At 40.1% G+C, this 25684-nt stretch overlaps 1 protein-coding gene across 1 annotated transcript in view; it reads left to right on the forward strand.

Annotated features, from left to right (window-relative positions):
• The first annotated feature begins 580 nt into the window (after positions 1 to 580).
• The window catches only part of uvrag (UV radiation resistance associated gene), a 136501-nt gene continuing 111397 nt past the window's right edge, over positions 581 to 25684 (forward strand). The window contains exons 1-6 of the mRNA XM_086226780.1: positions 581 to 1002; positions 6267 to 6384; positions 8304 to 8338; positions 10483 to 10644; positions 13997 to 14071; positions 14182 to 14267. Of these exons, the coding sequence (XP_086082906.1) occupies positions 898 to 1002; positions 6267 to 6384; positions 8304 to 8338; positions 10483 to 10644; positions 13997 to 14071; positions 14182 to 14267 (581 nt within the window). The 5' untranslated portion in view covers positions 581 to 897. The remainder of the gene's footprint in view (positions 1003 to 6266; positions 6385 to 8303; positions 8339 to 10482; positions 10645 to 13996; positions 14072 to 14181; positions 14268 to 25684) is intronic.

The raw sequence follows: 25684 nt of genomic DNA on the forward strand, positions 1-25684 counted from the left end.
TCAGCTATTACAATATCGTGACATAATGTTGCTTAATACATAATACTCAGATTGGTTTCATTTTGCAAGTGCATTTTTGTTTCTTGAAGTAATTTATGATGATAAGGATTTACTCAAATGTAAGATTTAGTACAGTTATTTAAGAGTATTTTACAGTACAGTATTGCTCTTTCAGGTAAGGTATTTCAGTATTTCTTAAATCATTGGCGTCCAGCTATCTTGCCCACTACGTATTGCGTATTAAAATTCTACTGTAGAACCACATGTTTTAAAATTCTCAAATGTGTCACGTTTCTCACTCACTATTGTCTATGAATTAACCGAATTTGGTGCTGATTCATGCGCCAACTCTTGTGTATTTGGATATTTTAACACAAGAGTAGTAGGATAGCCGATATATATATATATATATATATATATATATATATATATATATATATATATATATATGTATATTGCAAGGTTCGATAGGCTTGTACAGCTCTGTGTAACTATCACCTGCCTGTCACGCTGTCTTGCGTTGCTTCCTCATATTTCGCAGCTTTGACAGATTTCGACATAATCCCACCCACCATGGTCGAAAAACAGGAAGGAAACCTATAGTAACATAAATTTTCAATTCAATATATGACAGACGTTTCTTTTGGCCAATCAACATTGCGAGTACCTTGCTACGACACCAGAGACGGATTTCCGAGTGTACCGAATAGCCTTCACTTTGTTTACGTCCTGTTGGTTAGCTTACAGCTGTCATAGCTCTTTGCCTGTCAAAACGACTTTGTCTGCATTTCTGTTGAGGATACAGGTAGCTTTTAAAACTTTAAACCGCGTATGTCTATATATTGATCATGGGACGTTTTCTTTAATGAGGGGGACCCGCTAGATGCCGACGGGAGGATGAACTCCATCACCGGTCGGGTTCTCCAAATCCCCGCCGCCTCTGTGACTAACTCTGGATCTTCATCTTCCCGAGCCTTACATGTAGAGCTCACATCCCAGCAGGTAAACATAAAGCCCTTTTAGTTCACGTAGATAACAAGTGAATTTGTATGAGCTCGGGCAATTATGGACAAACCCGCCTCAGTGTGTTGTGTTAGTACTGGTGCCTTGAGGAACATGGCAGGCCTGTCAGGCTAGCTAAGAAGCTAACAAGTGTTAGCTCAAAGACGGCTAGCTTACTGCACATTATCCTGAAATGTGCTGAGACACTTAAAGCATTTAAGCCGATGTTGGGCATGCCTGAGCTTGTTTTTTTTTTTTTTTTAAACGTTATCAGTCTACACATTCTTCATCGGAGGAAGAGGCAACAACTGTCATACTATTAAAGTTTGCGTAATGTGAGCATCTAAGTGACAGCACTATTGGAAGGAAACGTAAGCATTTGTGTGACTATAATGTGGTAGTAGCAGTGTTATTGCATTCTAGAAAACATTAACAACAACTTTTAAAGTTGATCCTATGAACTGTTGTCAAAATCATGTAACGTTCATTGATTGATTGAACGGAGATGAAATCGTCTGATCCAGGTCAATCCAAATCACTCAGACATACTTCACTACCTATCTCTTGGAGATGTTACAGTTCATTCATTGGAGTGAGCAGGCTATCCACGGTGAACATTAATGTAGGCTTAGAATGCAGCTCTCCCCCAGGATGTAGATTGGAAGTTAAGAACATTCATTGAGCCAGACTGGACCTCTGATCCCTCCTGATGAGCAAGTGGTCACCTTTCACCACAGCCTTCATAGTGTGTGTGTGTGTGTGTGTTTACGTTTACGTGTGAGTGAATGTGGTAATGCTGTTACACAGCCTGAATCGACCCAATATCAAGCAGGTGCTATGTGACTGTTGGGGAGCATTGCATATTATTGGTGTTCATAATGTAATTGCCAGTGACACTGCTTTATTTTCAGCTCTTCATTGTTGCATTAGTTTGTCTGCATCCAGTATTTCCAAGGATTTTAATTTTAGTTAAGCCTTCTTAATCACAGATTTGACACTGTTTCCTTTGTCAATTTCCACCTGATGGCATTGCTGACATATATCTTGCTGTAGATCTCTGTTGCTGTGTACTGTATAGTTAGGCCTACTATATAGTGTGTAGGGAGAACCTGAAACATTTAATCAGGCCACTATTAAAATTGCTTTTACACCAGTAAATTGACTCTATGACCATGCTATTTCATGAAAATGCTGTAAATTGAGCTGTGCCAAGGTTTCAAATCATTATTAAATATTGGCACAGTCAATTTTTATTAAGGTTTGAAAAGTATTGCATATTCTGTACTGTACTGACATGACATGCTTTCGTGCAGTCAAATTAATTTTGTATTTACAGAGAAAAAAGCATTTCCTCAATTATTTCTTGTGGTCCCTGTCAATGAAAATTACCTGCATGTCAACACTGAAGAAAACCATAATATTTTTTGTACCCCTGTCAAGTTGTGTGTATCAAAAACTCCACTTGCTGTTTCTTGTAAGCCACCAGACTTTTGGTATTGTGATGGTGCTCCACCACTGAGTTGGTGTGTGACATTTTCTGGTTACAGACTACCTCCTGCTGAGTCCCTGAATGTTGTCAGAAGTGACCATGATGATGAAAAGCCCCTGTAGTCTTTATTTGTTGGATTTATTTAGAAATGTGTTAATGCTGTAAACTTAAAATAAACTTTTCAACTGTTTGATTACCGAATAGAGACAATAATTGGTGTCACTCTGTGTTACAAAAGGCTCGCTCTGGTTTATGTTATTTAATATGTGTTCATGTTGATAATTGATTGAATGAATGAATGAATGAATGAGTCTTTATTTCAAACGTGATTTTAAAATACCAAAAATAAAAAAGACAAGGGTGGCCTGGTGGTGCAGTGGTGAGCATTGCCGCCTCACAGCAAGAAGGTTCTGGGTTTGAGTCCCGGCTCGGGCATGGGATCTTGCTTTGTGGAGTTTGCATGTTCTCCCTGTGCCGACGTGGGATTTCTCCGGGTACTCCAGCTTCCTCCCACAGTCCAAAGACATGCAAGTGGGGACTAGGCTAATTGGATGGATTGACCATAGGTGTGGCTGTGAGTGTGAATGGTTGTCTTTCTTTTAATGTTGGCCCTGCAAAGGACCGGCGACCCATCCAGGGTGAACCCCGCCTCTTGCCCGAAGGCTGCTGGGAAAGGCTCCAGCCCCCCCGTGACCCGTTAGCAATATTGCTCATTCAATTTTTATTTGTTTTTTTTAATTACAGCTGTAAATGGCATGTCCATTAAGGAGAAACCAAAAACGAGAACTACTTATCTATAGCTCATAGAGCAGTGAGGAGATGAGTCCTGAAACCCAGAAATAAGTTAGCCTTGTTGAACATCAGATTCTATTGTCTCTAAGTCTATGCTTTTTTTGGTTAAATATCTGAAGTACTGTTTGGTCTGTAGTTAACACAATCTTGAGATATTTTAATGTTTTTTTTCCTTTGGCTTAATATAAACCCATGTGCCGCATTGAATTTTTCATTGATTTTTGATATGCAGATATTACAACATTTTTTGTTCATGGCTGATATTGTAAAAAAAAACATTGATCATATATTTATAGCATAGTTTGCTCATCATCTGTTGTTTATTAAGAAGAAACTTGAAAAAAACTAAGCACTTAAAAATATCGGTACATCAGCCTGATACAAATACAGTATCATGGAAAAAGAGCAATATCTGCCTTTATTAATGCTAACAAGTGGCTTAAGAAGACACAGAGGTTGCTATGGACAATTAACACCATCCCACCAAAAAGTGCAAAGCCAGTTGTGATAATGTTGAAGTCATGCATCAGCTTCTTTATAGCATAATGTTGTGTTTGTACTGCTAACAATGGCTTTATGTTCCATCCATTCATGCATCCATCCTGGAGCCTATCCCAGGTGCCTTCACGTGAGAAGCGGGGTTCACCCTGGACGGGTTGCCAATCCATTGCAGGGCCAACACATATAGACAGACAACCATTCACTCTCACAGCCACACCGACGGTCAATTTAAAGTATCCGGTTAACCTAGTCCCCTCCTGCATGTCTTTGGACTGTGGGAGGAAGCCAGAGTACCCGGTGAGAACCTATGCAGGCACAGGAAGAACATGCAATCTCTACACAGAAAGACCCTGTGCTCGAACCGGGGCTCGAACCCAGAGCCTTCTTGCTGTGAGGCGACAGTGCTAACTACCGCACAATCATGTAGCCGCTTTATACTCCATAAATCCTAAAAGAGATGTGAATTTGTAAAGATTAGTATCTAGCCTATCAAATGTGTAAAATCTCTTTGTTAAGTTCAGAAACAGCACAAACATTTGCTACAAAACCATGCATTGTTGAAAAGGAGAAAAAAACCCCTCTGGGTTAAATCGGACAAAACTTGTGAAAGAATGATATATTGTTTATTAGACTGCTTTTGTTGGGTCTTGTCCAGCTAACTGCCACCTGAATGAGTTCTTTTTCAATGTGTCATTTAATATATGGTATTCTCAAATCATATGACAGCTCTGTTACGCTTAATTGATCTAATTTTGACTTACTCTGGTACTTTGTGTCCAACAGAAACAGGGTGTGTGTATGTCCCTGTATTAGGAATATTCTTGAGAAAGCTTGTGACTTGGTAATCACTTTGTCACATCCCATCATGAGACTTTTTTTGATCAGTTTATGAAAAGTCACATGGTAAACTACTAGAGAGCCTGACTTTGGTCTTTATTTGAGCTGGTAGTCTGTAACAGGGACCTTTATATCAGAGGAGTGGAAACGCAAGCATTTCTCTCTGACTGAGGTCCACATTATTCCATATTCAGGGACATTTTTAGGGGGAGATTGAATGTTCCTTGTGGAACAATCAGTGGTTTTGTGTCTGAGGCTCTAAACCGTAGAGGGAATCCCATGACTTAGATTTAGTTAGAATGGCTGCAGGAGAGAGGTGGGGCTTACTGGTCAAGGGACAACTTGCACTATAATATAAAATGTTCGCCTGCCTGAAGTCTGTCTCCCCTTTCTTATCATTTCCTGGGTAATATTAGATTTTTTTCATTTGTTGTAAAGTATGATATACGTTTCTTGGGTTTCAAATTGACCTAATCATGAATACATCTATCTTTCCCATTAGGGCTGTAATCAACCAAAGAAATTCTTGGTCGACTGAAGCCCTCAAATTTCGACTAAAAATCGACTAATTTTATACATGAAAAATATACTGTGTCAACTGTTAGCATAAAACCTGTTATGGAATATTTAGACAATTGTTTTTGTCACGTAATAATAATTGACCGACACTATCATTTGTCCTGCGCACAGAGCAAGACTGAACAGAAGAGCTTGGCATCGCGGCTGAGACACAAATAGACTTTTAACTTAAAACTTTACTCTTAAACACAAAAGGGCAAGTCCACTTTAAGAATTTTTACAATTAAAACAATTATTAGACTAAAATATTGAAATGTCAATCTCGGTATGTTCATATACTCAAAACTGACGGGGCAACCTAAGTTGGACAAGTTAGCTTAACGTTTTTAGGTGATATACCGTTGTGTTTGTTGTGGAGCTGTGATATGCAAACTGTTGTTTGCAAACTTTGCATTCTACTTCTTTTCCATTATCTATTTTCATGAAATGCTGCCACACTGCAGATGTCTTTGACATGGTGGACGAGGACTGACTTTAAATGAAACCGTCAAAATTAAATATACATTCATCAAACCACCAGACATTGGCCTAGTATTCTTCAGTCTGTCTGTCTCTAGTGGGTCGGGCGAGTCCAAAATAGCAAAAACAAGAGGGGTGTTCAAAGATAGATTGTAATCTGTGAAACGGGTGCTTTCGGTACTTTCCTCCTGATGAAATTAACATGGCAAAAAATCGACCAATCAGAATTTTGGTCGAGCCAGAATGCATCGACTAATAAATAGACCAGTCGACTGGGAGATTACAGCCCTATTTCCCATGTCACATGTTTCTGTATGACTTTTCGACTGTCCTTGGCTCATTGTGATTCTTCTATGAAATAATTTTGGATCAGCTCTCATATGACTGGCCATGCCTGATGAGTTAACAGGGTTCCTAATATGACCTTAAAGATGTATGATAAGAATTCTTAGAGTCAGATCTAAGTGGACTCATTAATCAGAAAGGAATTCATTTTCATCTTTATGTTGGCCTATTAGTTATGGATCAAACTGGCTTAGATTGTATTTGCTTATCTGTTTTTAACCCAACCCCTTTCTCCATCTCTTCCTCTACTTGTGTGAAACAGAGGCGATTGCGTCACCTGCGGAGTATAGCAGCCAGAAACATTGTCAACAAGAATGGTTCCCCACTGTTGGACACTTACTTCACCCTCCACCTCTGTATAGAAGAGCGCATATCTAGTGGTGAGTGCAAACTACATCCATCATGTTTACTGTCGATACTGTCATTTTTCTAATGGGGCATTTCTGTAAACTGTCTGTTGCATGCATCCCGGAAGAGGAATCCATCTTCTTGTGCTCCTCTTAAGCTCTCGTTATTTTTTTATTTATTGTAGTCTTTTGGGTTATACTCCCATTTTTATTCATTCCCATATCTTTTACTCATTGATTATGTAATTTTATTACATTAATTCATTTACTTATTTTCTAATGATAATAATTCTCCTTGAGCCACATTTGCAATATTTTAGTAAAAAGCAGATTTCGATTTTGTAAAATAAGTATAAAATACCATTTACACTACAACATAAACTTTCCTTATGCACCTTATGTTTCTCTCTCTCTGTACTGGGATTGCAGTTGTAAGTTATTTACAATATGGTAACAATCTCAGAAATATATTAGGGTATTATACAATTGTTGTTATCAGCTACAGTGAGTTATAACTGACTAAAAGTAGGAGTGGGGATTATTTTAAAGATTTTTGTTTTAATAAAACATCCACTCCATTACTCCAAACTCAGATTATGATTACATCCAAAGTTATGTCCTGTCTCACTTGATTATTTAATATTTTTTTAACCTCACAGTTCAAAGTTTTTTTTAGTTGTGACCTCCCACAATTATAAAATACTACTCCCTGCAAATAAAAAATAATGAGAGTAATACATTTTTATTTACTTAAGCCATTTTAGCTTCAGTGTTTTACATTTATTTGAAAAACTGCACTGACATAGTTAATGTGTACTATTGACTTTTAAAAAAAAAATATTCAAAGTGTAGACAGATTTTGACTTTCGCATAGTCGCCGTCACATGGTTACGAACCTTACCAGCAATAAACACAAGTTTACACAGAGCTGGATTGGAAATGTCCACATGAATGACATAGTATATCCTGTCAATTTTCAAAATAAAACACAACGTGCAGGCACTTGATTGCGAAAACAGTCTTGAAAAGGACATTGTATAAACATGTACTCCATATGAAAGTGATTGAAACACATACTGTAAATTAAGAGACAACGACAAAATAAATAGAATCCAAGCAGGTAAACAAAGCCAGGTGCACAGCTGGAAATTGCAGCTGTGTGCAGGACTGACGTGATCATTGTCACAGCTGGAAATTGCCAGTGTGGAAGTTTTTCACTGTGATAGATGAGGACATAAGGCTCACAATTTGTTGAACATGGAAGGCTCAAATGAATCACAGGGGAGACACAACAAACTCAATCAGACATTTAAAACTCTATTACCCTGTTGAATCTGCCCAGGTTGAGGAAGCTAACAGAGGGAAAGCGGTTAAAGCTATAAGGCAGAGCTTGGAGACAAGAAGTAGCCTGCGGCTTCTCCTATCCTTCATTGACAGTTGTATTTTAACAGCTTTTGTTAGATAAGTAAAATATAGGTCAGAAATAGCTGGATATACAGCAACTAATTTTAGTGGAATTTTATTTGTTTGTCTTTCCAGTGGGAGAGCTCATTATTTATTTAAAAACTGTTAAAGTATAAAAGATCCAGTAACCTAGTGCAATTTAGGGGAGACTGTATGATTAATTGAAGAAAGGTGGACTGCTATGTTCATATATCCTGTCAAGTAAATTTCTAAGCCAGAAAATTGGAACTGGCAAAAATCGGTATTGGGAGGTCACACAAACAAGTAAACCAGAAAATGTGCCCATGTGCTGCCTAGTTCAATTGACTTAGCTTTTGATTGATTTTACTCAAGATGACATTATATTGACTCCCTTGCCCATCTGCTGGCAGCATGTAAGCTGAGCATATTTATATTGTATTTCAATAAATTAAGATAGACTTTGCCTCATTGGAGCATGTATATTTTCAAAGCTGTCTTTTAATCAGGAGTTTTTGATGTGTTTTTAGATTTTTACAAGAGTGAAGTCATACGAGACTCACTGGTGAGTATACTTTTATGAATAGCTTCAAACATCACCTGTAATATGATGTCCATCCATCAATCCCTTCCATCCATCCGTCTAATGCTTATCCTATTAAGGGTTGCGGGGGACTGGAGCCTATCCCAGCAGCCTTCGGGCGAGAGGTGGGGTTCACCCTGGATGGGTGGCCAGTCCTTTGCAGGGCCAACATTTACTGTACAGACAGACAACCATTCACACTCACAGCCACACCTACAGCCAATTTAGAGTATCCAACCAGCCTAGTCCCCTCTTGCATGTCTTGTACTGTGGGAGGAAGCCAGAGTACCCGGAGAGAACCCACGTAGGCACAGAGAGAACAGATCATCCACACAGCAAGATCCCTGTGCTCGAGCCGGGGCTTGAACGCGGGACCCTCGTGCTATGAGGCGAGCAAGCTAGACAACATGTGTTTTTACCAATGGTTTTACTGTTCAACTAACTTTAGTTAAAGCAATGTTTCATTCAGAAAGTATTTTTTGCCATTAAAATACTTAGAAATAGGAGTCTTGAGCTCATAATTTTTTTTTTACCTTTTGCATCAATTCTTTTTAATCCTGGAAATACATATTTAGGTAGAAACAAATGGTAAGTGATGACTAACAGTAACAAAACAAAACAAACCTGCCCAAAACTGTCCATTTAAAAACTCTGAAGTCCAGCCTTTAGTATAATCCATATACTCAGCTCTGTAATCCACAAACACTTTTATCTGAGCTGGTTGCTCTGGCACCAGCTAATTTGATCCCTGATAACATCAAGATACAAGGTTGTATTAAACACAAGTAATAGCCTGCCATTCCATCCATCCATCCATCATCCATTTTCTTCTGCTTATACTGGTAAGGGTCACGGGGGTGGGGGGGTGGGGGCTGGAGCCTATCCCAGCGGCTTTCGGGTGAGAAGCGGGGTACACCCTGGACAGGTCGCCGGTCCATCGTAGGGTCAACACATATAGACAGACAATCATTCACACTCACATTCAATTTTGAGTATTCAATTAGCCTAGTCCCCATTTGAATGTCTTTGAACTGTGGGAGGAAGCCAGAGTATCTGGAGAGAACCCACACAGGCACAGAGAGAACATGCAAACTCCACACAGAAAGAAACCGGAACCTTTTTCCTGTGAGTTGACAGTGCTAACCACTGCACCACCGTGCCGCCCCTATCAGACTTTCATCAACATAAATTTAAGTTCTGTCTGTTGTGCGTTCAACATGCTATGGTCTGTTGGTCAGTCTGTGTACCACCACTGCTCATATGTACTACATAGCAACTGCTCTGCAAATAGCTATAGAAGCAGGCAAGCTAACATACCCTTACTTTCTGCCTTCCTGTTGCGTCATTAGCTGACCTAAGCTGCTTTCCAGGCATAGTATTCAATGCTCTCTGGAGACAGACTGCATAACAACTGCACAGCAGTCTCAGCTGAGCTTCCCCCTGGTAACATTCATGCTGACATAAGTCCTCTAGTATTCTGGCTTCCTCTGTCATCATTCATCTGGGGGGACATCTTCCTGTTTTCACCCTGCTATGTCCCTCCGCTTGCTCTTTAGACTTTCACTCATGGCCCTGCAGATTGTGCTTCTACTTTTGTCTTTCCTCCTCTGTTTGTCCTTGTTAGTGACCAACACAGTAAGAAATTTTTCCTCTGATGGAGGGAAATGGTAATTAATTGAATTATGTGAAGGGCTTTGGTACTTTGTAAATTTGAGACTCAGAGCTGTTAGTCTGGAAATTCAAGGACAGAGAACATATTGTTGTTGGACTTAAGCTTTAAGGGGGGATATAGAACAGGGCCATTCAATTACTTTGCTCAGGATAGGGGTCAGACTATGACAGTCGATAAGATTTGTATTGAAAATGTTGATGGCGATTCTCAAGTTCACTTAAATTGCCTGATATATGCAGCTGCTTTTCTTCATAGGCACATGTACAATGGCTGAATTCCAAAATCTCAGTTTGAATGTTATTAAAGTGATGTGTATATTTAAGCTCAAGTTTTATTACTGTATTCAATAAACTAGATGTTGTGACATTCAGCTGCTATTTCAAATATTAATTTTTTAGTATGACTTTATTGATTGACTTCACTGCGCTCATCCTCACATGTATGTGTTTATCAGAATCCTACGTGGCGGAGTCTGGACTTTGGCATGCTGCCAGACCTTCTGGACACCTCTGTGTCGTGTTTTGTGGTGAGGATCTGGGGAGGACAGGAGGAACAGTTCCAGCTACTCATAGAATGGAAGGTCAATCTGGATGGCCTCAGATACACAGGCCAACAGGTCAGCATCCTCTCACAAGACAATGGCCAGTGTAAACTAAATGTACAATTTACAGTTCAGTCACAATGATCCCTCTGCCTACTAACCACTGTTTGTGAGACATGTAGTACCTCATGTCAAAATCTGAAAATATTTTATAATAATCTAAAGTCGTGTTTCTGCCTGATGTCGCAACTTTAGCACGACAGGCTTTGCACAGTAGGCTACCTGTTTCTGGTGCACATCTGCTGCCTCATATCGGAAATACTCCCAAATGACCGCCGTACAGCTTTTTTTAGAGATTAAATCCTCCAACTCTGTTCCTGCTTCCGCTGATGCCAGTCCACAACATGAGGAGCAGGTTAATGCTGATAGTTTAGCTTGACCTGTCCACGAGCAGCATGCCGCCTCTGATTTGGTGAGCTTGTTGGGATGGTAGAGAGACGGCGTGTATGTGTAAAACATAGGGCAAAACAGATCCTGGGTCAGTCAGGAGCCAAAAACCGAGGCTTTGACGATCACATGATCGCGTTTTCTAAAATCACAACTTCGATCAGAAAATGATAAATCGTTCAGCCCTGGAGATTAGCCTGGGTTAATGTGTAGGATGTGTCCACATTGACCCTGACAGCCTGTGTCTGAGGGTTCATATTTGATTTGGAAAGTGTTGGGGACATCATTTTTGCAAGAATATACTGAGGCTTCCCCAGAAAATGTAGGAAGTTTTCATTGTCAAATCTCAATTGAACACTCAAGATTCATTCAGAAGAAGCATTCACTGAATCATTCAGTAATTTTTGTCCAAAAGAACTGTTATTCCCATCACTAAGCTGCATAGAGGCCTGACCGGCAACAAGCGTTTTGGTTGTGTAATTGGATAAATTAACATTTTAGTCAAAATCTCTCCATCATGTAAATTTAATTACGGGAGTCCATAATCACAGCCATGATTAAAATTTGATAAAATGTGAAACCCTACATTTTATTCTTTTTTCTGCCCCTGCATTGACATCTTAACAAAACAAATCCTTCCCCCACATCTCCTTTCTCTACACTTAATTTCTTCAAATGTTGACAGTGTGCTACTGAAAGTCTATATAGAATAAGTGTGGATTCAATTTGGGTGAGATTGATAAGAAAGATTAAAGACGTTGCTATGAACCATGGCAAAAGACAGTTAATTCTTCCAACCCCTCATCCAGAGACACCATGTTGTCATATCACTGTTGTAGTGGAAATAACAAAACCTGCAGCCTCAAGCATGAAAGGGGGTATCTACACCGTGTAATCACCAAAAGAACAAAACTCTTTATATGGAACAAAATCATTTCATGGCACTAAGTTGATTTACCCTCAGATGAAAAACTCTTGAGTTTTCCATTTCAGAACAGCTGAATTAAGTTAATTGAATCAAATTTGAATAGGCATCTGAGCTCCATCCATCCATTGATTTTCTACACTGCTTATCCTTTAAGGGTCGCGGGGGGGAAGGGGGGCATCTAAGTTAAGAGCCACAACTCTTAAAAGCCAACATTAATGGAGCCCAAGTACTTGGATTCACAGTGGCAACAGTTTACAAAAAGAGGTTGTCTTACCTAATTCCTATCGAATTAGAAATCCTCACGCTTACATGTGGTGAGTGAGAGCATTGAAATAACAATATTATTATGCTTTCAGTGGCAAAGGAGATAGAATTGCTGGGGAAGAAAACTGTTTTTTGAGTCAGTATGCATGTTTGACAACTTTCTATTTCAAAGCACAACAGCTAAGATGTTGATGACGTGAGGTTAGAGAAGATTTTGCAGATAGACATTGGTATCGCTCAAATTCTTCTTGAAATTACTTGATGTCATCTTCCCATAGATGACTTTGGAGCCTTTTCACCTATAAGGTGTTTGCTTCAATGATTCTCCTTTACTTGTCATTTGTGAACATGTGCAAACTTCCTTGTGCTCACTGGTGACATGTACTGTAAACGCACCATGAACGCACTGTAAGAGCTATGAAGGGAAGGAAAAAACTGTTTGCATCTTCTTTAAAGCTTATTTTAAATCTTATAAGAATATGTTGGAACTCCTCATGATATAACAGTGCATTTAAAGCTTCAACTAGTTTTTTTTGCAGTTTCTACAATTTTATTCTTTATAATTCTAAAGTTCTGTATTTAAATCAAGAATTACTTTACCAATACAAAAATACCTTCAACCATTACAAAATGCTACCATGATATAAAAATATCTATGCAAATCTGTTTCCACACAAACACACACACACACACACACACACACACACACACACACACACACACACACACACACACACACACACACACACACTCAATACACATCCCACACACAGTACTACTCATATTATTACCACTAAAAAATTAAACAACTATGTAGGTGAAAGAGCCAGCATCGTGCTACATTTTGCTGATGGGGTCCTTAATTCACAATTTACCCATATATTTTACCGAAAAATAGCAAGTGCATCACAGTGACCTTGTCCCCTTTTCAGCTAAGTGCTAAACGCCTCAAGAATCACTGACCACCATTTCACTCCTCTTTCACACCTATCCTTGTCACTATGTGTTATTTCCGATACATATGAAAAGTTGACAGCCCCGTGAAACATCAGCCGTCAACATAAAAGCACAGAACTATACATTGAAACAAACAAGATTTACAATCCATCCATCCATCCTGAATTTTTATTCGGATGGTAAAACTTTGCTAAAATGCGTGAGAGAGACTGAATGAATGAATTAGTGAATGGAATAGAATTTTTTCCCCCTTTTTTTACAAGGGATAATCTGCTCCTGGCCAGTTTAGCTTCACAGACTCAGTAACAATAACTAACTAAAGTTTAAATTTCCTCTCGTACCCTTTTTTTAAGTTTGCATTACCTCCCTTTTTGTAATGGAACACCCAGACTTTCCCCTCATTTCAGGGTTAAAAGAAGGGTTTTCACTCTCCCTGCTTACTTAAATGGACCCCCTGGTACGTGAATGATTTCTGGAACTTACTCCCTAAAAACATCCAAGAATTTTCCTCACTCTCCATATTCAATCCCCCAAAATAGCCAACTGAACTCCTCTGTTGTCTTTTTCTCACCATCCCCTTCTAAAGCAACTTTGAGTACCTAGAGGAGTGCTAAATAAGTAAAAATTATTATTATTACGATTGTATAGTGTCATAACAGGGATAAATTGTTTAAATCGGTGGCAGTGGCTGATCTGTACGTCCCTACCTTATAAGTTATGGAATTACTCAGTGTTGCTGCTTTTTCTTACTGTGAAGCTGTTAAAAAAGATAGTTAACACAGTTTTAAATGCAGATGTCCACCACTCGAGACTGATCCTCTTTATCCACAGATCCGATCCAGGAATCCAAATGAGATCATATTTGGTTTGAATGATGGCTACTATGCAGCTGACTTTGATCATAAGGTACAGTGTTTGTCCATCATAATCATCAATACCTGATCCAAGTGTCAATTGCTTGAGCCTGGGATGCTATCAAGCTTTTGTACTGAAATGCTGACATTTGGCTGTTGCAGGATCCATCAGAGTGGAAGAAAAGCAGTCTGCTTCAGGTGGACCAGAGCTCTGTTAGGAACTCCTACAGTGTTTTCTCTTTGCTCAGGTAAATTGACTGACATGCAGCAAGTTTACATGCTGTCCCATCATCACATTTTTTTGTATAATTCTCACACAATAATTACTGTATTTTCCGCACATAAGGCATACCTAAAAGCCTTTAATTTTCTCAAAAACCGACAGTGCGCCTTATATATGGATCAATATTGGTTAATTATGGCTACCGTAGTCAGGGGGCATCGCCGAAGTAACAGCGGTAAAAACGGTAAAGGGGAATTCCAGTCCCACACCACTTGTGTGTGTGTATAAAGACCCCAAAATGGCACCTTTCAAGAGACATGCTTACAACGCAGAGTTCAAAGTCAAGGCTGTCAGTCACGCAGCTACCGGTAGGTACGGTACCATATTGTGAATGCACAAATTTTTTTGGGGAGTGAACGGAGTTGTCAGAACGTTGGTTTGTATTCTATTAATAAAGTCTGACTGACTGACTTATCTGACTGTTTTGTTGACATTCCCTTTAGCGCAGCTCCATCTAGTGGATGCATAACTCAACCTCAGCCACTACAGTAGTTTCTATTCTATGCGCCTTATAATGCGGTGCGCCCTATGTATGAAAACAGTTTTAAAATAGGCCATTCATTGAAGGTGCCCTTTATAACACGATGCGCCTTATTGTGGGGAAAATACGGTACATTTTCTCGAGAATTATTTTTTAAACATGTTTGTTAAGTTGATCTTTTATCTGCTTCTGATGCTGTCTTTTATGTCAGTGTTAAGCACATGTTGTCTAGCAGATTGTGACATAATTAGACAAGGAGGGTTTATCATGGAGGCTTTGTGGCCCTCTTTAAAGTTGCAAATATAAGGATGTGGATTTCTATTGCTAAGTGTGAAAAGAACCTCTCCAGAGATGAACAGACTCTATCTTTAAAGACAACCAAATTTTGATTCTAATTAGAACTTACTTACTTGAATGTAACAAAATAGTTGCAGTACAAATTGATGCCACATGAGGGAGACAGAGATTTGCCAAGGGGCTGGCTTGGTGGATGGGGAACAGGTATAGCAAGTTCTTGATTACTTAAGGTAATACTGGTATCTGTTGACTAAGAAGCTTCTGTATTTAAGTTTAAATGTGGTACTCACTACTTCATTTCAGGAGTTCCCCTAAGGAATACCCATCATTAACTCTGTCCTTGTTACACAGTGATTTAATTGCACACAGTTTTGGCAAAATTGTGAAAACATGGAAACCTCAAGTTAAACGCTTCCAAAATAAGATAAGGCTCCTATCATTAAGAGCTTCCACTTCCTGCTGTAAAAAAAAAAATAAAAATAAGGGTGTCTAAATATGCTAGCAACTTTAGCAGTGTCATGAAAGGGGAGCTACACCAAAACCAGATGAACTATAACTATACTCCCTTATCTAGAAGTAGTCATCATTTCTGTGTATATAAGGGGAGAGCGTAGCAGCAGCTTGCAGGGAGAAAGTCACAGTCTAGCCTTAACTTAACTGACTTCAGAACTATCTTCTTCTATTATTGCAGCTTTCTTCAACTTCCTCTTCCTCTGTCCACACCCTGTGGGTCTCAGCAGAGTTTAAAACAGCCACATTCATCTCCCTTCTTCTTCCCTTAAGCTGTTGGCCTGCAGCAACATCTTTGGCTTTCTATGCTCATACAGCATGCTCTTGGTTCTGTATGCTCACATACTTGTAGAATTATTCATCAATAAGGATTATCTTCCCAGCTCCCAGGACACATACCCTAATGACACTACTCACTTGATATTTAAAAGTTATTTCAATAAGGAAAATTAGACAAAGCAATCTTTGTCATTTTAGATAAACTTCCTGGGCTTCAGAATAGGTTGCTGACTGCAGTAAGTGAACATGAATGCATTTTGTAATTTCCCATTCCTGTTTGTACAAAGCAATTTGAATTTAAGAGTTTATGAGCTGCACTTGAATGGACCATGAAGTTGCTCATATACAGCTGTAGTGGATGCTTTGTATCTATTTTTTTAGTGGAAACTGTGCACCTGCACCTCAGGCTGGAGTGCAATGAAAAATGTTTCAGTGGGATGAGAGCGCATCACTGTGCAGTTCACTCCCATACAGGCATGCATCATTGAGGAATGTGCTCATGTACAATTTTCATCATGCCACTCACATAGAATTTAAAATACATATGTTCTTTTCCCAGTAACAGGACTATATGCCGTCATATGTCAGTTATTCTTAAACAACATCCTCCTTAACCTGTTGCGAGGTGCCTTTCTTAGAGCTGTCCTACTAAGATCCCACAAGTCATGATAATGTTAGTCATTTACCAGCAGATTCAGTCTAATTTTCCGTCCAATCTTGGTTGACAACAAACCTCCATTGCTGTGTTGCCTGGCAAACACAACCTGTGTCTGATAGAGAGATGATGAGGGCTCATCAATCTCTTTCAGGCTGAGATCAAGCTACTTTCTACGTGGAGCTTGGCTCCTGACTACCATGACACAGATAAGCCAGCAGCCTTTTGTAGGCACTATTAATGTAAGTTCAGAAATTCTTCAACCTGAAAAACCTTGTCTCTCTCTTCATGGAAGGGCTTGGTGGGCAAGCAGTCGCACACAAAGAAAGATGGGATGTCTTGTTTTCACATACATCTGAGCTGGATAACAGACTAGTTGAAAAGGAAAAGAGAGACAAGAGTATCTGAGTGGTTTTCTCCTCTATTTTCTAATGGCCAAATGATAGTCAGATTGAAGTTGCGTGCAAGTGAAGGTACTTGAGTGGCCCTTGGGTCATACTCTGAGCTCTCTGACACCAAAGGGATTATGTAAGAGTTCTGCTTATTTATAGCAATTAAAATGACAAAAAGTTCATTCTACAACAATTCTACAATTTCATTTAGCAGACGCTTTTGTCCAAAGCGACGTACAACACACGTTCATTGTGGATGATCAGTGTTGACGTGACCCATATTGATGCTGTGACTGTTGGGTCGAAACCTATCTCAAACACATAATTTTTCCAGTGGAAACTTCCTTTCTGCCTTCATGATCAGAGACATATTTTGTACACATTCCCTCATTGCTCTTGTATTTGTTTTTTTGGCATACTCCTATGTATGTTCAGAGCAGATGCTGTGCAGAGAGATAACTCTGCAGATGGCATGTTAGGCTTGCTGGCCAGCTGATTGGATGTTGCGAGCACAGTTGTCATACATGAGTCTAGTCAAGTCAAGTCAATTTTATTTGTATAGCGCCAAATCACAACAGAAGTTATCTCATGACACTTTACAGGTAGAGCAGGTCTAGAACCACGCTCCTTCAATGAATTTACACCCAACAATTCTCCATGAGCAAGCACATCCTGCAACAGCGGCGACGAAAACCTTCCTTTTAACAGGCAGGAAAGTCGAGCAGACACAGGCTCAATGGGGACGGCCTTCTGCTTTGACCAGTTGGGGGGAAAGAGAGCAGGAGAGCGGGGCAGAGACAAAGACAGATCATGGAGGAAGACATGACAAAAGCTACGGGTGGCAGCTTGAGCCTCTTCAGGTCTGCAGCCTCCTCCAGCAGCACCCGGGATCTGGGATGAGGGGAGCCCAAAGGCTCCGGAGAAGAAGATGAGTTAGTAATATGTATGAGTATGATTTATGTATGACAAATATAGGAGGACAGAGAGGAGTCGAGAGAAGCCCAGTGCACCATGGGAGATCCCCCAGCAGCCTAAGCCTATAGCAGCATATCAAAGGGCCAGCCTAAGCAGCCCAACTATAAGCCTGATCAAAAAGGAAGGTCTTAAGTCTGCTCTTAAAGGTCGAGAGGGTGTCTGCATCCCGGACCGAAACTGGGGGACGATTCCACAGCAGCGGAGCCTGATGGCTGAAGGCTCTGGCTCCCATTCTACTGTGAGAACTCTAGGAACCACCAGTAACCCCGCATCCTGGGAGCGAAGGGTTCTAGCTGGATAATAGGGGACTATGAGCTCTGTCAAATATGAAGGTGCCTGACTGTTGAGGACTTTGTATGTTAGAAGGAGAATTTTGAATTCTATTCTGAATTTGACAGGGAGCCAATGCAGAGAGGCCTGTACAGGAGAGACATGATCTCTTCTACTAGTTCTCGTCAACATGCGGGCAGCAGCATTTTGGACCAGCTGGAGAGTCTTTAGGGACCTACTGGTGCTGCCTGATAGGAGGGAATTGCAGTAATCCAGCCTGGAAGTGACAAAGGCATGGACTAGTTTTTCTGCATCCTTTTGAGACAGGATGTGTCTGATCCTAGCAATGTTTGGTAAATGAAAGAAAGCAGTCCTAGAAATTTGCTTAATGTGGGCATGAAAGGACAAATCCTGATCAAAGAGAACTCCTAGGTTCCTTACGGTCGTGCTGGGGGCCAAGGTAATTCCTTCCAGGGTACCTATCTCATTAGATAGGGTGTCTCTAAGATGTTTTGGGCCCAGGACGATGACTTCAGTTTTATTGGAGTTTAATAAAAGGAAATTAAGGGTCATCCAAGTTTTTATCTCCTTTAGACAGGCCTCCAGTTTAGTCAGCTGATTTATTTCATGTGGATGCATTGATAAGTACAGCTGTGTGTCGTCAGCATAACAGTGAAAATTAATTGAGTGTTTCCTAATAATGTGACCGAGAGGAAGCAGATAAAGGGTGAAGAGGATTGGTCCAAGCACAGAGCCTTGTGGAACACCATAAGTGACTGCAGTGGTTTCCGAGGGTTTATCATTAGTGAGTACAAACTGAGATTTACCTAGTAAATATGACCTGAACCAATTAAGTGCAGTTCCTTTAATGCCAGTGACATGTTCCAGTCTCCGTAGAAAGATATGGTGATCAATGGTATCAAAAGCTGCACTAAGATCTAATAAGACCAGCACAGAGACCAGTCCCTCATCTGATGCTAGTAGGAGGTCATTGGTAACTTTGACTAGTGCTGTTTCTGTGCTATGTAAATCCTGAATCCTGACTGGAAATCCTCTAATAGGCTGTTGCTATGGAGAAAGTCACAGAGCTGTTTAGCAACTGCTTTCTCCAGAATTTTGGAGAGAAAAGGAAGATTTGATATTGGTCTGTAGTTGGCCAAAACTTCTGGATCCAGGGTTGCTTTTTTGAGAAGGGGTCTAATTACTGCCACTCTAAAGGACTGTGGGACGTAACCAGATAACAACGACACATTGATCATATCTAAGAGGGAGGGGCTAACGAGGGGTAGAGAGTCCTTAAGTAGCTTGGTTGGGATGGGGTCTAGAAGACAGGTGGATGGTTTAGAGGAGGAAATGATTGAACTGAGCTCATCAAGGCGAACGGTAGAAAAACTGTCAAAGTGTACGTCTGGTCCTCCCGCAGCCTCTAAGGCTTCTGAGGTTATAGGTGCCATGTTGTCAGCTGATGGCAGGAGGAGGTGAATTTTCTCTCTAATAAGGACAATTTTGTCATTAAAGAAGTCCATGAAATCTTTGCTGCTCAGGGAAACAGGAACATGAGATGCTGCTACAGTACTGACTCCACAGCTGACCATCAAATAGCAGCAGTCAGAGTATAAAAACTCACTGACTTTATAGGTCGCACGAGATGTGGATGTTCTTGTTTCCATTTCACACCTCTGCAGCGGATACACAGAACTAAAACTGCTCTTTGTATTACCTGGCTTCTCAAAACACTATTTTGGTCTTGCCATTGTTTATCAGACTCTTTACAGTGACTTGCAAAAGTATTCATATCTCTTGGACTTTCCCACATTTTGTCATTTTATGACCACAAACATAATTATATTTTATTGGAATTTTACCTGAAAGACCAACTCAAAGTGGTACACAATTGTGAAGTAGAAAGAAAAACTAAACATGATTTTAATTTATTTTTTTCAAACAAAAACTGAAAATATATCTTCATCTTCTTCTGGTTATGTCTTGAAAATAGCTGCCGGAATTGAATTTATCATAGTTATTTGCCCTCGTGTGAGTTTCCTCTGACCCTTTTCATTTGATAAGTGTACGTGGTACACTCATGTGATGAATAGCTCAGCCAGGATACATCATGCGCCATACACTGCAAATACAGCTTTGTCAAATTCTGCTGAACTCCATTAGGGGAAGCAGCCATTGTGTTTGTCTCTTGATTGTGACCCACTTGATTATTCAGATTTGATTAGTTAGTTACTATGTTGTGATACTCCTATTGCCCCCCTCATATCCTAAATGTTGACTGTGCCTCTGTCCCCCATTTCCTGTCTCGTACACAAAAGCTTTTCTTGTTGAGTCACACAACTTCATCCGAGCAAAAAGTTCTGCAGTGACATAGATAGAGTGTTAACACTATTTTCAAATAAAAAGACGTAAGTGTGGCATGTACCCATCAGAATAAGAATAAGCTTTTTCATAGTGAATCTTTAACTCTTGTGGCTGACCAGCTGTTTCTTCCACTGTCGTCATTAAGGATAATCCCAAACTCTGCCTTTATCTCTGGACAACTTGTACCACATGTAATACTTGCTGGTGCGTAAGAGCAATTATGTGTCCAACTGAAGGTAATTCCCCAAGACCACACATCATTTTTCCCTGGTAAATGGCTATACACCAAATTACTGGCCAACCTGTTGGGTTTCCTGGCTTGCAATCTATTCTACCTCTATGGTGCTTGTTACAGCCATGCATAAAGTTGCCTGTTCTGTCATCTCCTGGCAGAAACATGCACCATACAGTATAGCCTGGTTTATGCTCTTCAAATCACTCAATGGTAATGGGTGTAAATCTTCATTAGCTTAAGACCAGTTGAAAATGCCTGTATGTGCACTCTGAAGGCACCAAGAAGTCATGCAGGGGGTGGAAATGTCTGTGAGATCAAGACATGTGATGGTGAGTACTTGAAAGGCAAATGGGACTTTCTCAGGGAAAGTAATGTAAAAAAAAAAAGTAAAGTTATTCAGTGAGCAGAAAATATACAGTTTGGGTTTGGAGGCTGCTTAGGACCAGTGTTGTTTTTGGCAGGCATTTTAGATTTAGTTTTAGTCTTAGTTTTTTGGACTAAATGCTTCTTAGTTTTAGTCACATTTTAGTCATTTCTATCCTTGATAGTTTTAGTCTAGTTTTAGTCGACGAAAACTCAAAGGTTTTAGTCAAATATCAAAGATACCTATAAATAAAAGATATATGTGTATGTATGTAATAGGACAATACAGGTATTAGAATGAAGCACACTGAAACTGATCTAACTTTCAAAGGTGAGTTTTTTCCCCCCTTTTTCTTTCTCTACCTTTTACTTTTATTATTTTGTTGCAGATGCAGACAACGCACTGGCACACTATATGAATATTGTATCACAATAAAATATGATTAAACAAAAAATAAAAGCACACTTGACATCCATATGAATGACCATATGTCCCTACATATTGGCTTTAGCTGCTATTTTTAGTTAAAGCATTCACTTGTGTTGCTTCCGATAGGGAACAGCAACAGGGCTGAAGACCACCGTGTTTCCCAGTCCCACAAACATGGGTCAAAGCATTTCACTTGCCACCCGTCCACAAATGGACAGGGGTTTTCTTCATAACATGCTAAATTAATAGAAGGGCTGGTTTAAACGAGCCAACATTACGGGGGCTCTTGGCAGCCCCATTCATTCTAGCTTTAGCATGTAGCACAAGGAAGCGGTCTCTGCACCACGGGGGAGGTGTAACCACGACCACCACCAACACAAAGGATTTTTTTAGGCTTAATACAAAAAAGAAAATGCATCACAGGGCTAGCCTAACATTGACTAAAGCTATGCTTTAATCATCCCTCTTTTTACGACCAACCGACACCGCTGCTGCTGCCGCGGTGTGTGTCTCGTCCGCTGCAGACAGGCCCAGACTTGTGTGTGCATGTGTGTGTGCGCGCACGAGAGGCTTTCAGTGCGTGTGTACTGATGATGGGGGCGTTGACATTAGGACCAACAGCTACAGCTAGCTTCATTCTGATGTTTGAGCTCTTGATTGACATTGCACGCATGTTATACTTGGCGGAAAAAAACGCACGTTTTGAAACTTTGATCATCCACCCACTAACAATTTAGTCTCGTCTCGTTCTCATCAGACGAAAATGTATACAATTTTGTCACATTTTAGTCTTGACAGGGCTATGGTGACGTTTGTCTTAGTCTCATTTTTGTCATGGAAAAAAGCGGTCTGATGTCGTCATTTTGGTTTTCGTCCATCGTGACGAAAACAACAATGCTCAGGACTTTAGAAAAGATTGAAATCTTATCTTAGGTGTCCATTTTGTTGGACTTATTTCCAAATTTGAAAACATTTACATTCATTATTTTACTTCCTCTAAAATATCCTACCAATATCTACTAGATGCCTCATATTTATCACGAGATGTAGAAGTTTTGAAAGCTGAGGTTTTATCTGACACCCCGGCAACTTCTAGTGTCACAGTCAAAGGAGAAAATGTTATTGTTTTTCTGATGCTTATCAACATCAAGGGTTGAGTGCACTGAGTCAGTCATAACTCCCCCATGGCCTACTTCTTAGGCATCTCTCCTGGTTCAGAAAAGGAAAGTTGGTTGATTGGTGAGGTGGAATCCTCTGGACTACTGCCCCGTGATTAAACTGCTGATGATGTAAGATGATCTTGATTAACATAAAGTTATTTTTTTTTAAATCATAAACATCTTAACACAATTTTTGCCATTGCTATAATGATAATCCTAATAACACAAGTGTACACTTTATCTCAACACTTGGACACCTTTTACCTCTGACTGGGGTGTCTTGTTGCCTGTTCATTTTTGGTGAAAACCTGTGAGCCACTGATCTGAAACTGTGGACATGGGGCAAACAAAAACAAGACAGTTTTAGCATGCCATATGTGCGTTAGCAAACTGAGGGAAGCAATGGGTTGTTACTATCTCTGCATCTTGTTCAAAGTATTAATGTTACACTCTGTCAGTTTCTGAGTGATATCTTAAGCCCTGAACTGGTTGAGAAGTTTTCTGTAGCTTTATCCAGGAGTGGAGAAAGTGCTGCTACTTAGGTTTCTATCTGTTGGGTCCATGTAGGTTCTACTTTGTACAAACTCTGGTCTAAATTGAGGCTCTTGACTGCACGGAGAACATAATTTAAATCACAAAAGAGGATATCATGGTGAATTTATTTTTGACAAACATCTGTATAAAGTTTCCAGGTTCTTTTTAAAGTACAATACTACTGCAAGTTAAAATAAGGAAGTCAAGCCTCCACCCTCCCATCAATGAAGGAGAGGAAGGGGTGCAGGAGATGTGCCACAGAGATAGAGTGCGACCAGTAGAACATGTCTCAGCATTGTTTTTTTTAAAACAATGTAAAAAGTACACACCATACACAATTATCACTGCAATTATCATGAACAGCAAAAAATGATGGAGGTTATTTGCATTTAATATATGATAGCTTGAATAATTGTTTATCACAACAGGCCTAGTGTAGAGAGGGAACCTTTCCCCTGTCCCCTGCTTGTCCTTAAGTAATGTGAGAGGGCCTGATCGGCAGGAGTTAGGCAAAGACTCATGGAACGATAAGAGGGCAGACATGCGTGAAAAGGAGAGAGGAGATAACTCACCTGGGGAAGAAGGCCTTATCAGACCAATCACCTTAACTGATGAAGCTGTCAAAACACATTTACCCTAATGTTCCAAAGAACTATCTTCAACTGTTATCAGTGTCACCTCAGACAGGTCCAAAAAACATCGCAGCAAATATGAAATGATTTTCCAGTAAGAATCCTCCCCAGTACTCTGATAACATAGCTGTTAAATGATTGTGTCAGGGAGATTGGAGAGTGGGACCTGATTACAGTCTCGGAAGGGGAAAAAAAGGGGGGAACACCAGGAGTAGGAGTTATAAAACTAATGGAACCACCACTTCCGTGCAGCTGAAGATGAGAGGAACCGGATGACTCAAGAACAACAAATGTACATGCTGCCCAGTAGGTACAGGAAGAGACAGAAGTAATGGTGAAAAAAAGTTAACAGTGTATTTCATGCAGGGGGAGAATGAGGCCTGAGGCAACTGGGGAGCAAATTCTCTGTAACATTCTCATAAGAACCAAGCATTCTAATGCCTGCAAATACCTTATCTCTATTGGCATAACCCAATTAAGCCCTTCCTTGGGTGTTGAGGTTTGTGCTCAAAACAAACACTTAACAAACTCATAGGGCCCTTTTTAAGTAATCTATAAATCTCCTTTCATGGATGGCACAGGAGGGAAATGGCTTCTCTTGTGTGACTTCTTGGCAATGAAAATGTGGGGAGTAAGAAATCTTGCTCTTACATCTTAACTCGCTAGCTAAGAAGAAGGATGCGTCTGGCCATTTTGTCAATACTTTACTGAAGTATTCTTGTACACACATGCACAATGACATCAGTGCGCACGAGCAACTCTATTGCATGACTGTATTATAGCAGTATAACAACAACATAATATATTGTGGTCAAGACACCACAATTCAAGCCCCGCATATTTTGTGAGGAAATCAGGGATTTATGTGGCGAAAGTGCGGTGTCTTTGAAAAAAATGCAGCCCCCGCATAAGTGTGTGGACTTTGGCTGATTATGTGTGGAATTATGTAATCGTATAATTGCGTTTTTTTTGGACGGACTGGCTAATACTGATAATAATGGTGGCAGCCAAGCCTCTGCAAGTCTGCACTCTGTGCAAAATACACCTCAGCTTAAGATAAAGTCTAGAAGACGTTATCTTCTACGCACTGTATGCAGCATTCTTTTTTTCCCCTTAAGGTGTGGGGAATTGGGAGTGTGTCAACCCGACTGGGATATAGAGGGAGTGCACAAACAAAAAAGTTTGGGAACTGCTGACATTAAGGTTTAACCTGCACTCTTCTCATTGCATCGTTTCACTGCACCCTTTTTGTCTATAGTGGTAGACATGAAGAACGCCACCTACTGCTTATCTCGATTAACAAATAATGTCCTCATAACAGTAGTGGATGGAAAAATGCATTAATTTGCATTTTTATGGAACATTGTATTTGCTTGTTGGGTTGGATGGGCCCAGATCCACTGACAATCGTGTCGGTGGATGATTAAAAGGTAATAATAATGATTTTTTTGTACTTTGTATGGTTTATGGACGAGATTCATGGATTGCATTTTTCTTGGCCCATTTCCCACTTTTTTGTTAGTGGGACCTGGTGATACCACCGCAACTTACTTCTCTTGACATGGAGGAGCAGCAGCTCTACTCTTAGACCCTCCCGAATGACCAAGCTTTTCACCCTATCTTTAAGGGAGAGCCCAGCCACTCTGCAGAGGAAACTCATTTCGGCTGCTTGTTTTCACGATCTTGTTCTTTCGATCATTACCCAGAGCTTATGACCACAGATGGGGTTTGGAACGTAGATTGACCGGTAAATTGAGAGCTTCGCCTTTTGGCTAAGCTCCCTCTTTACCACAACAGACTGG

This window comes from Aulostomus chinensis, chromosome 15 (assembly GCF_037954235.1).
Source record: "Aulostomus chinensis isolate RoL2024-O1b breed Wild chromosome 15, RoL_Achi_v1.0, whole genome shotgun sequence".
NCBI classification, from domain to species: Eukaryota; Metazoa; Chordata; class Actinopteri; order Syngnathiformes; family Aulostomidae; genus Aulostomus; species Aulostomus chinensis.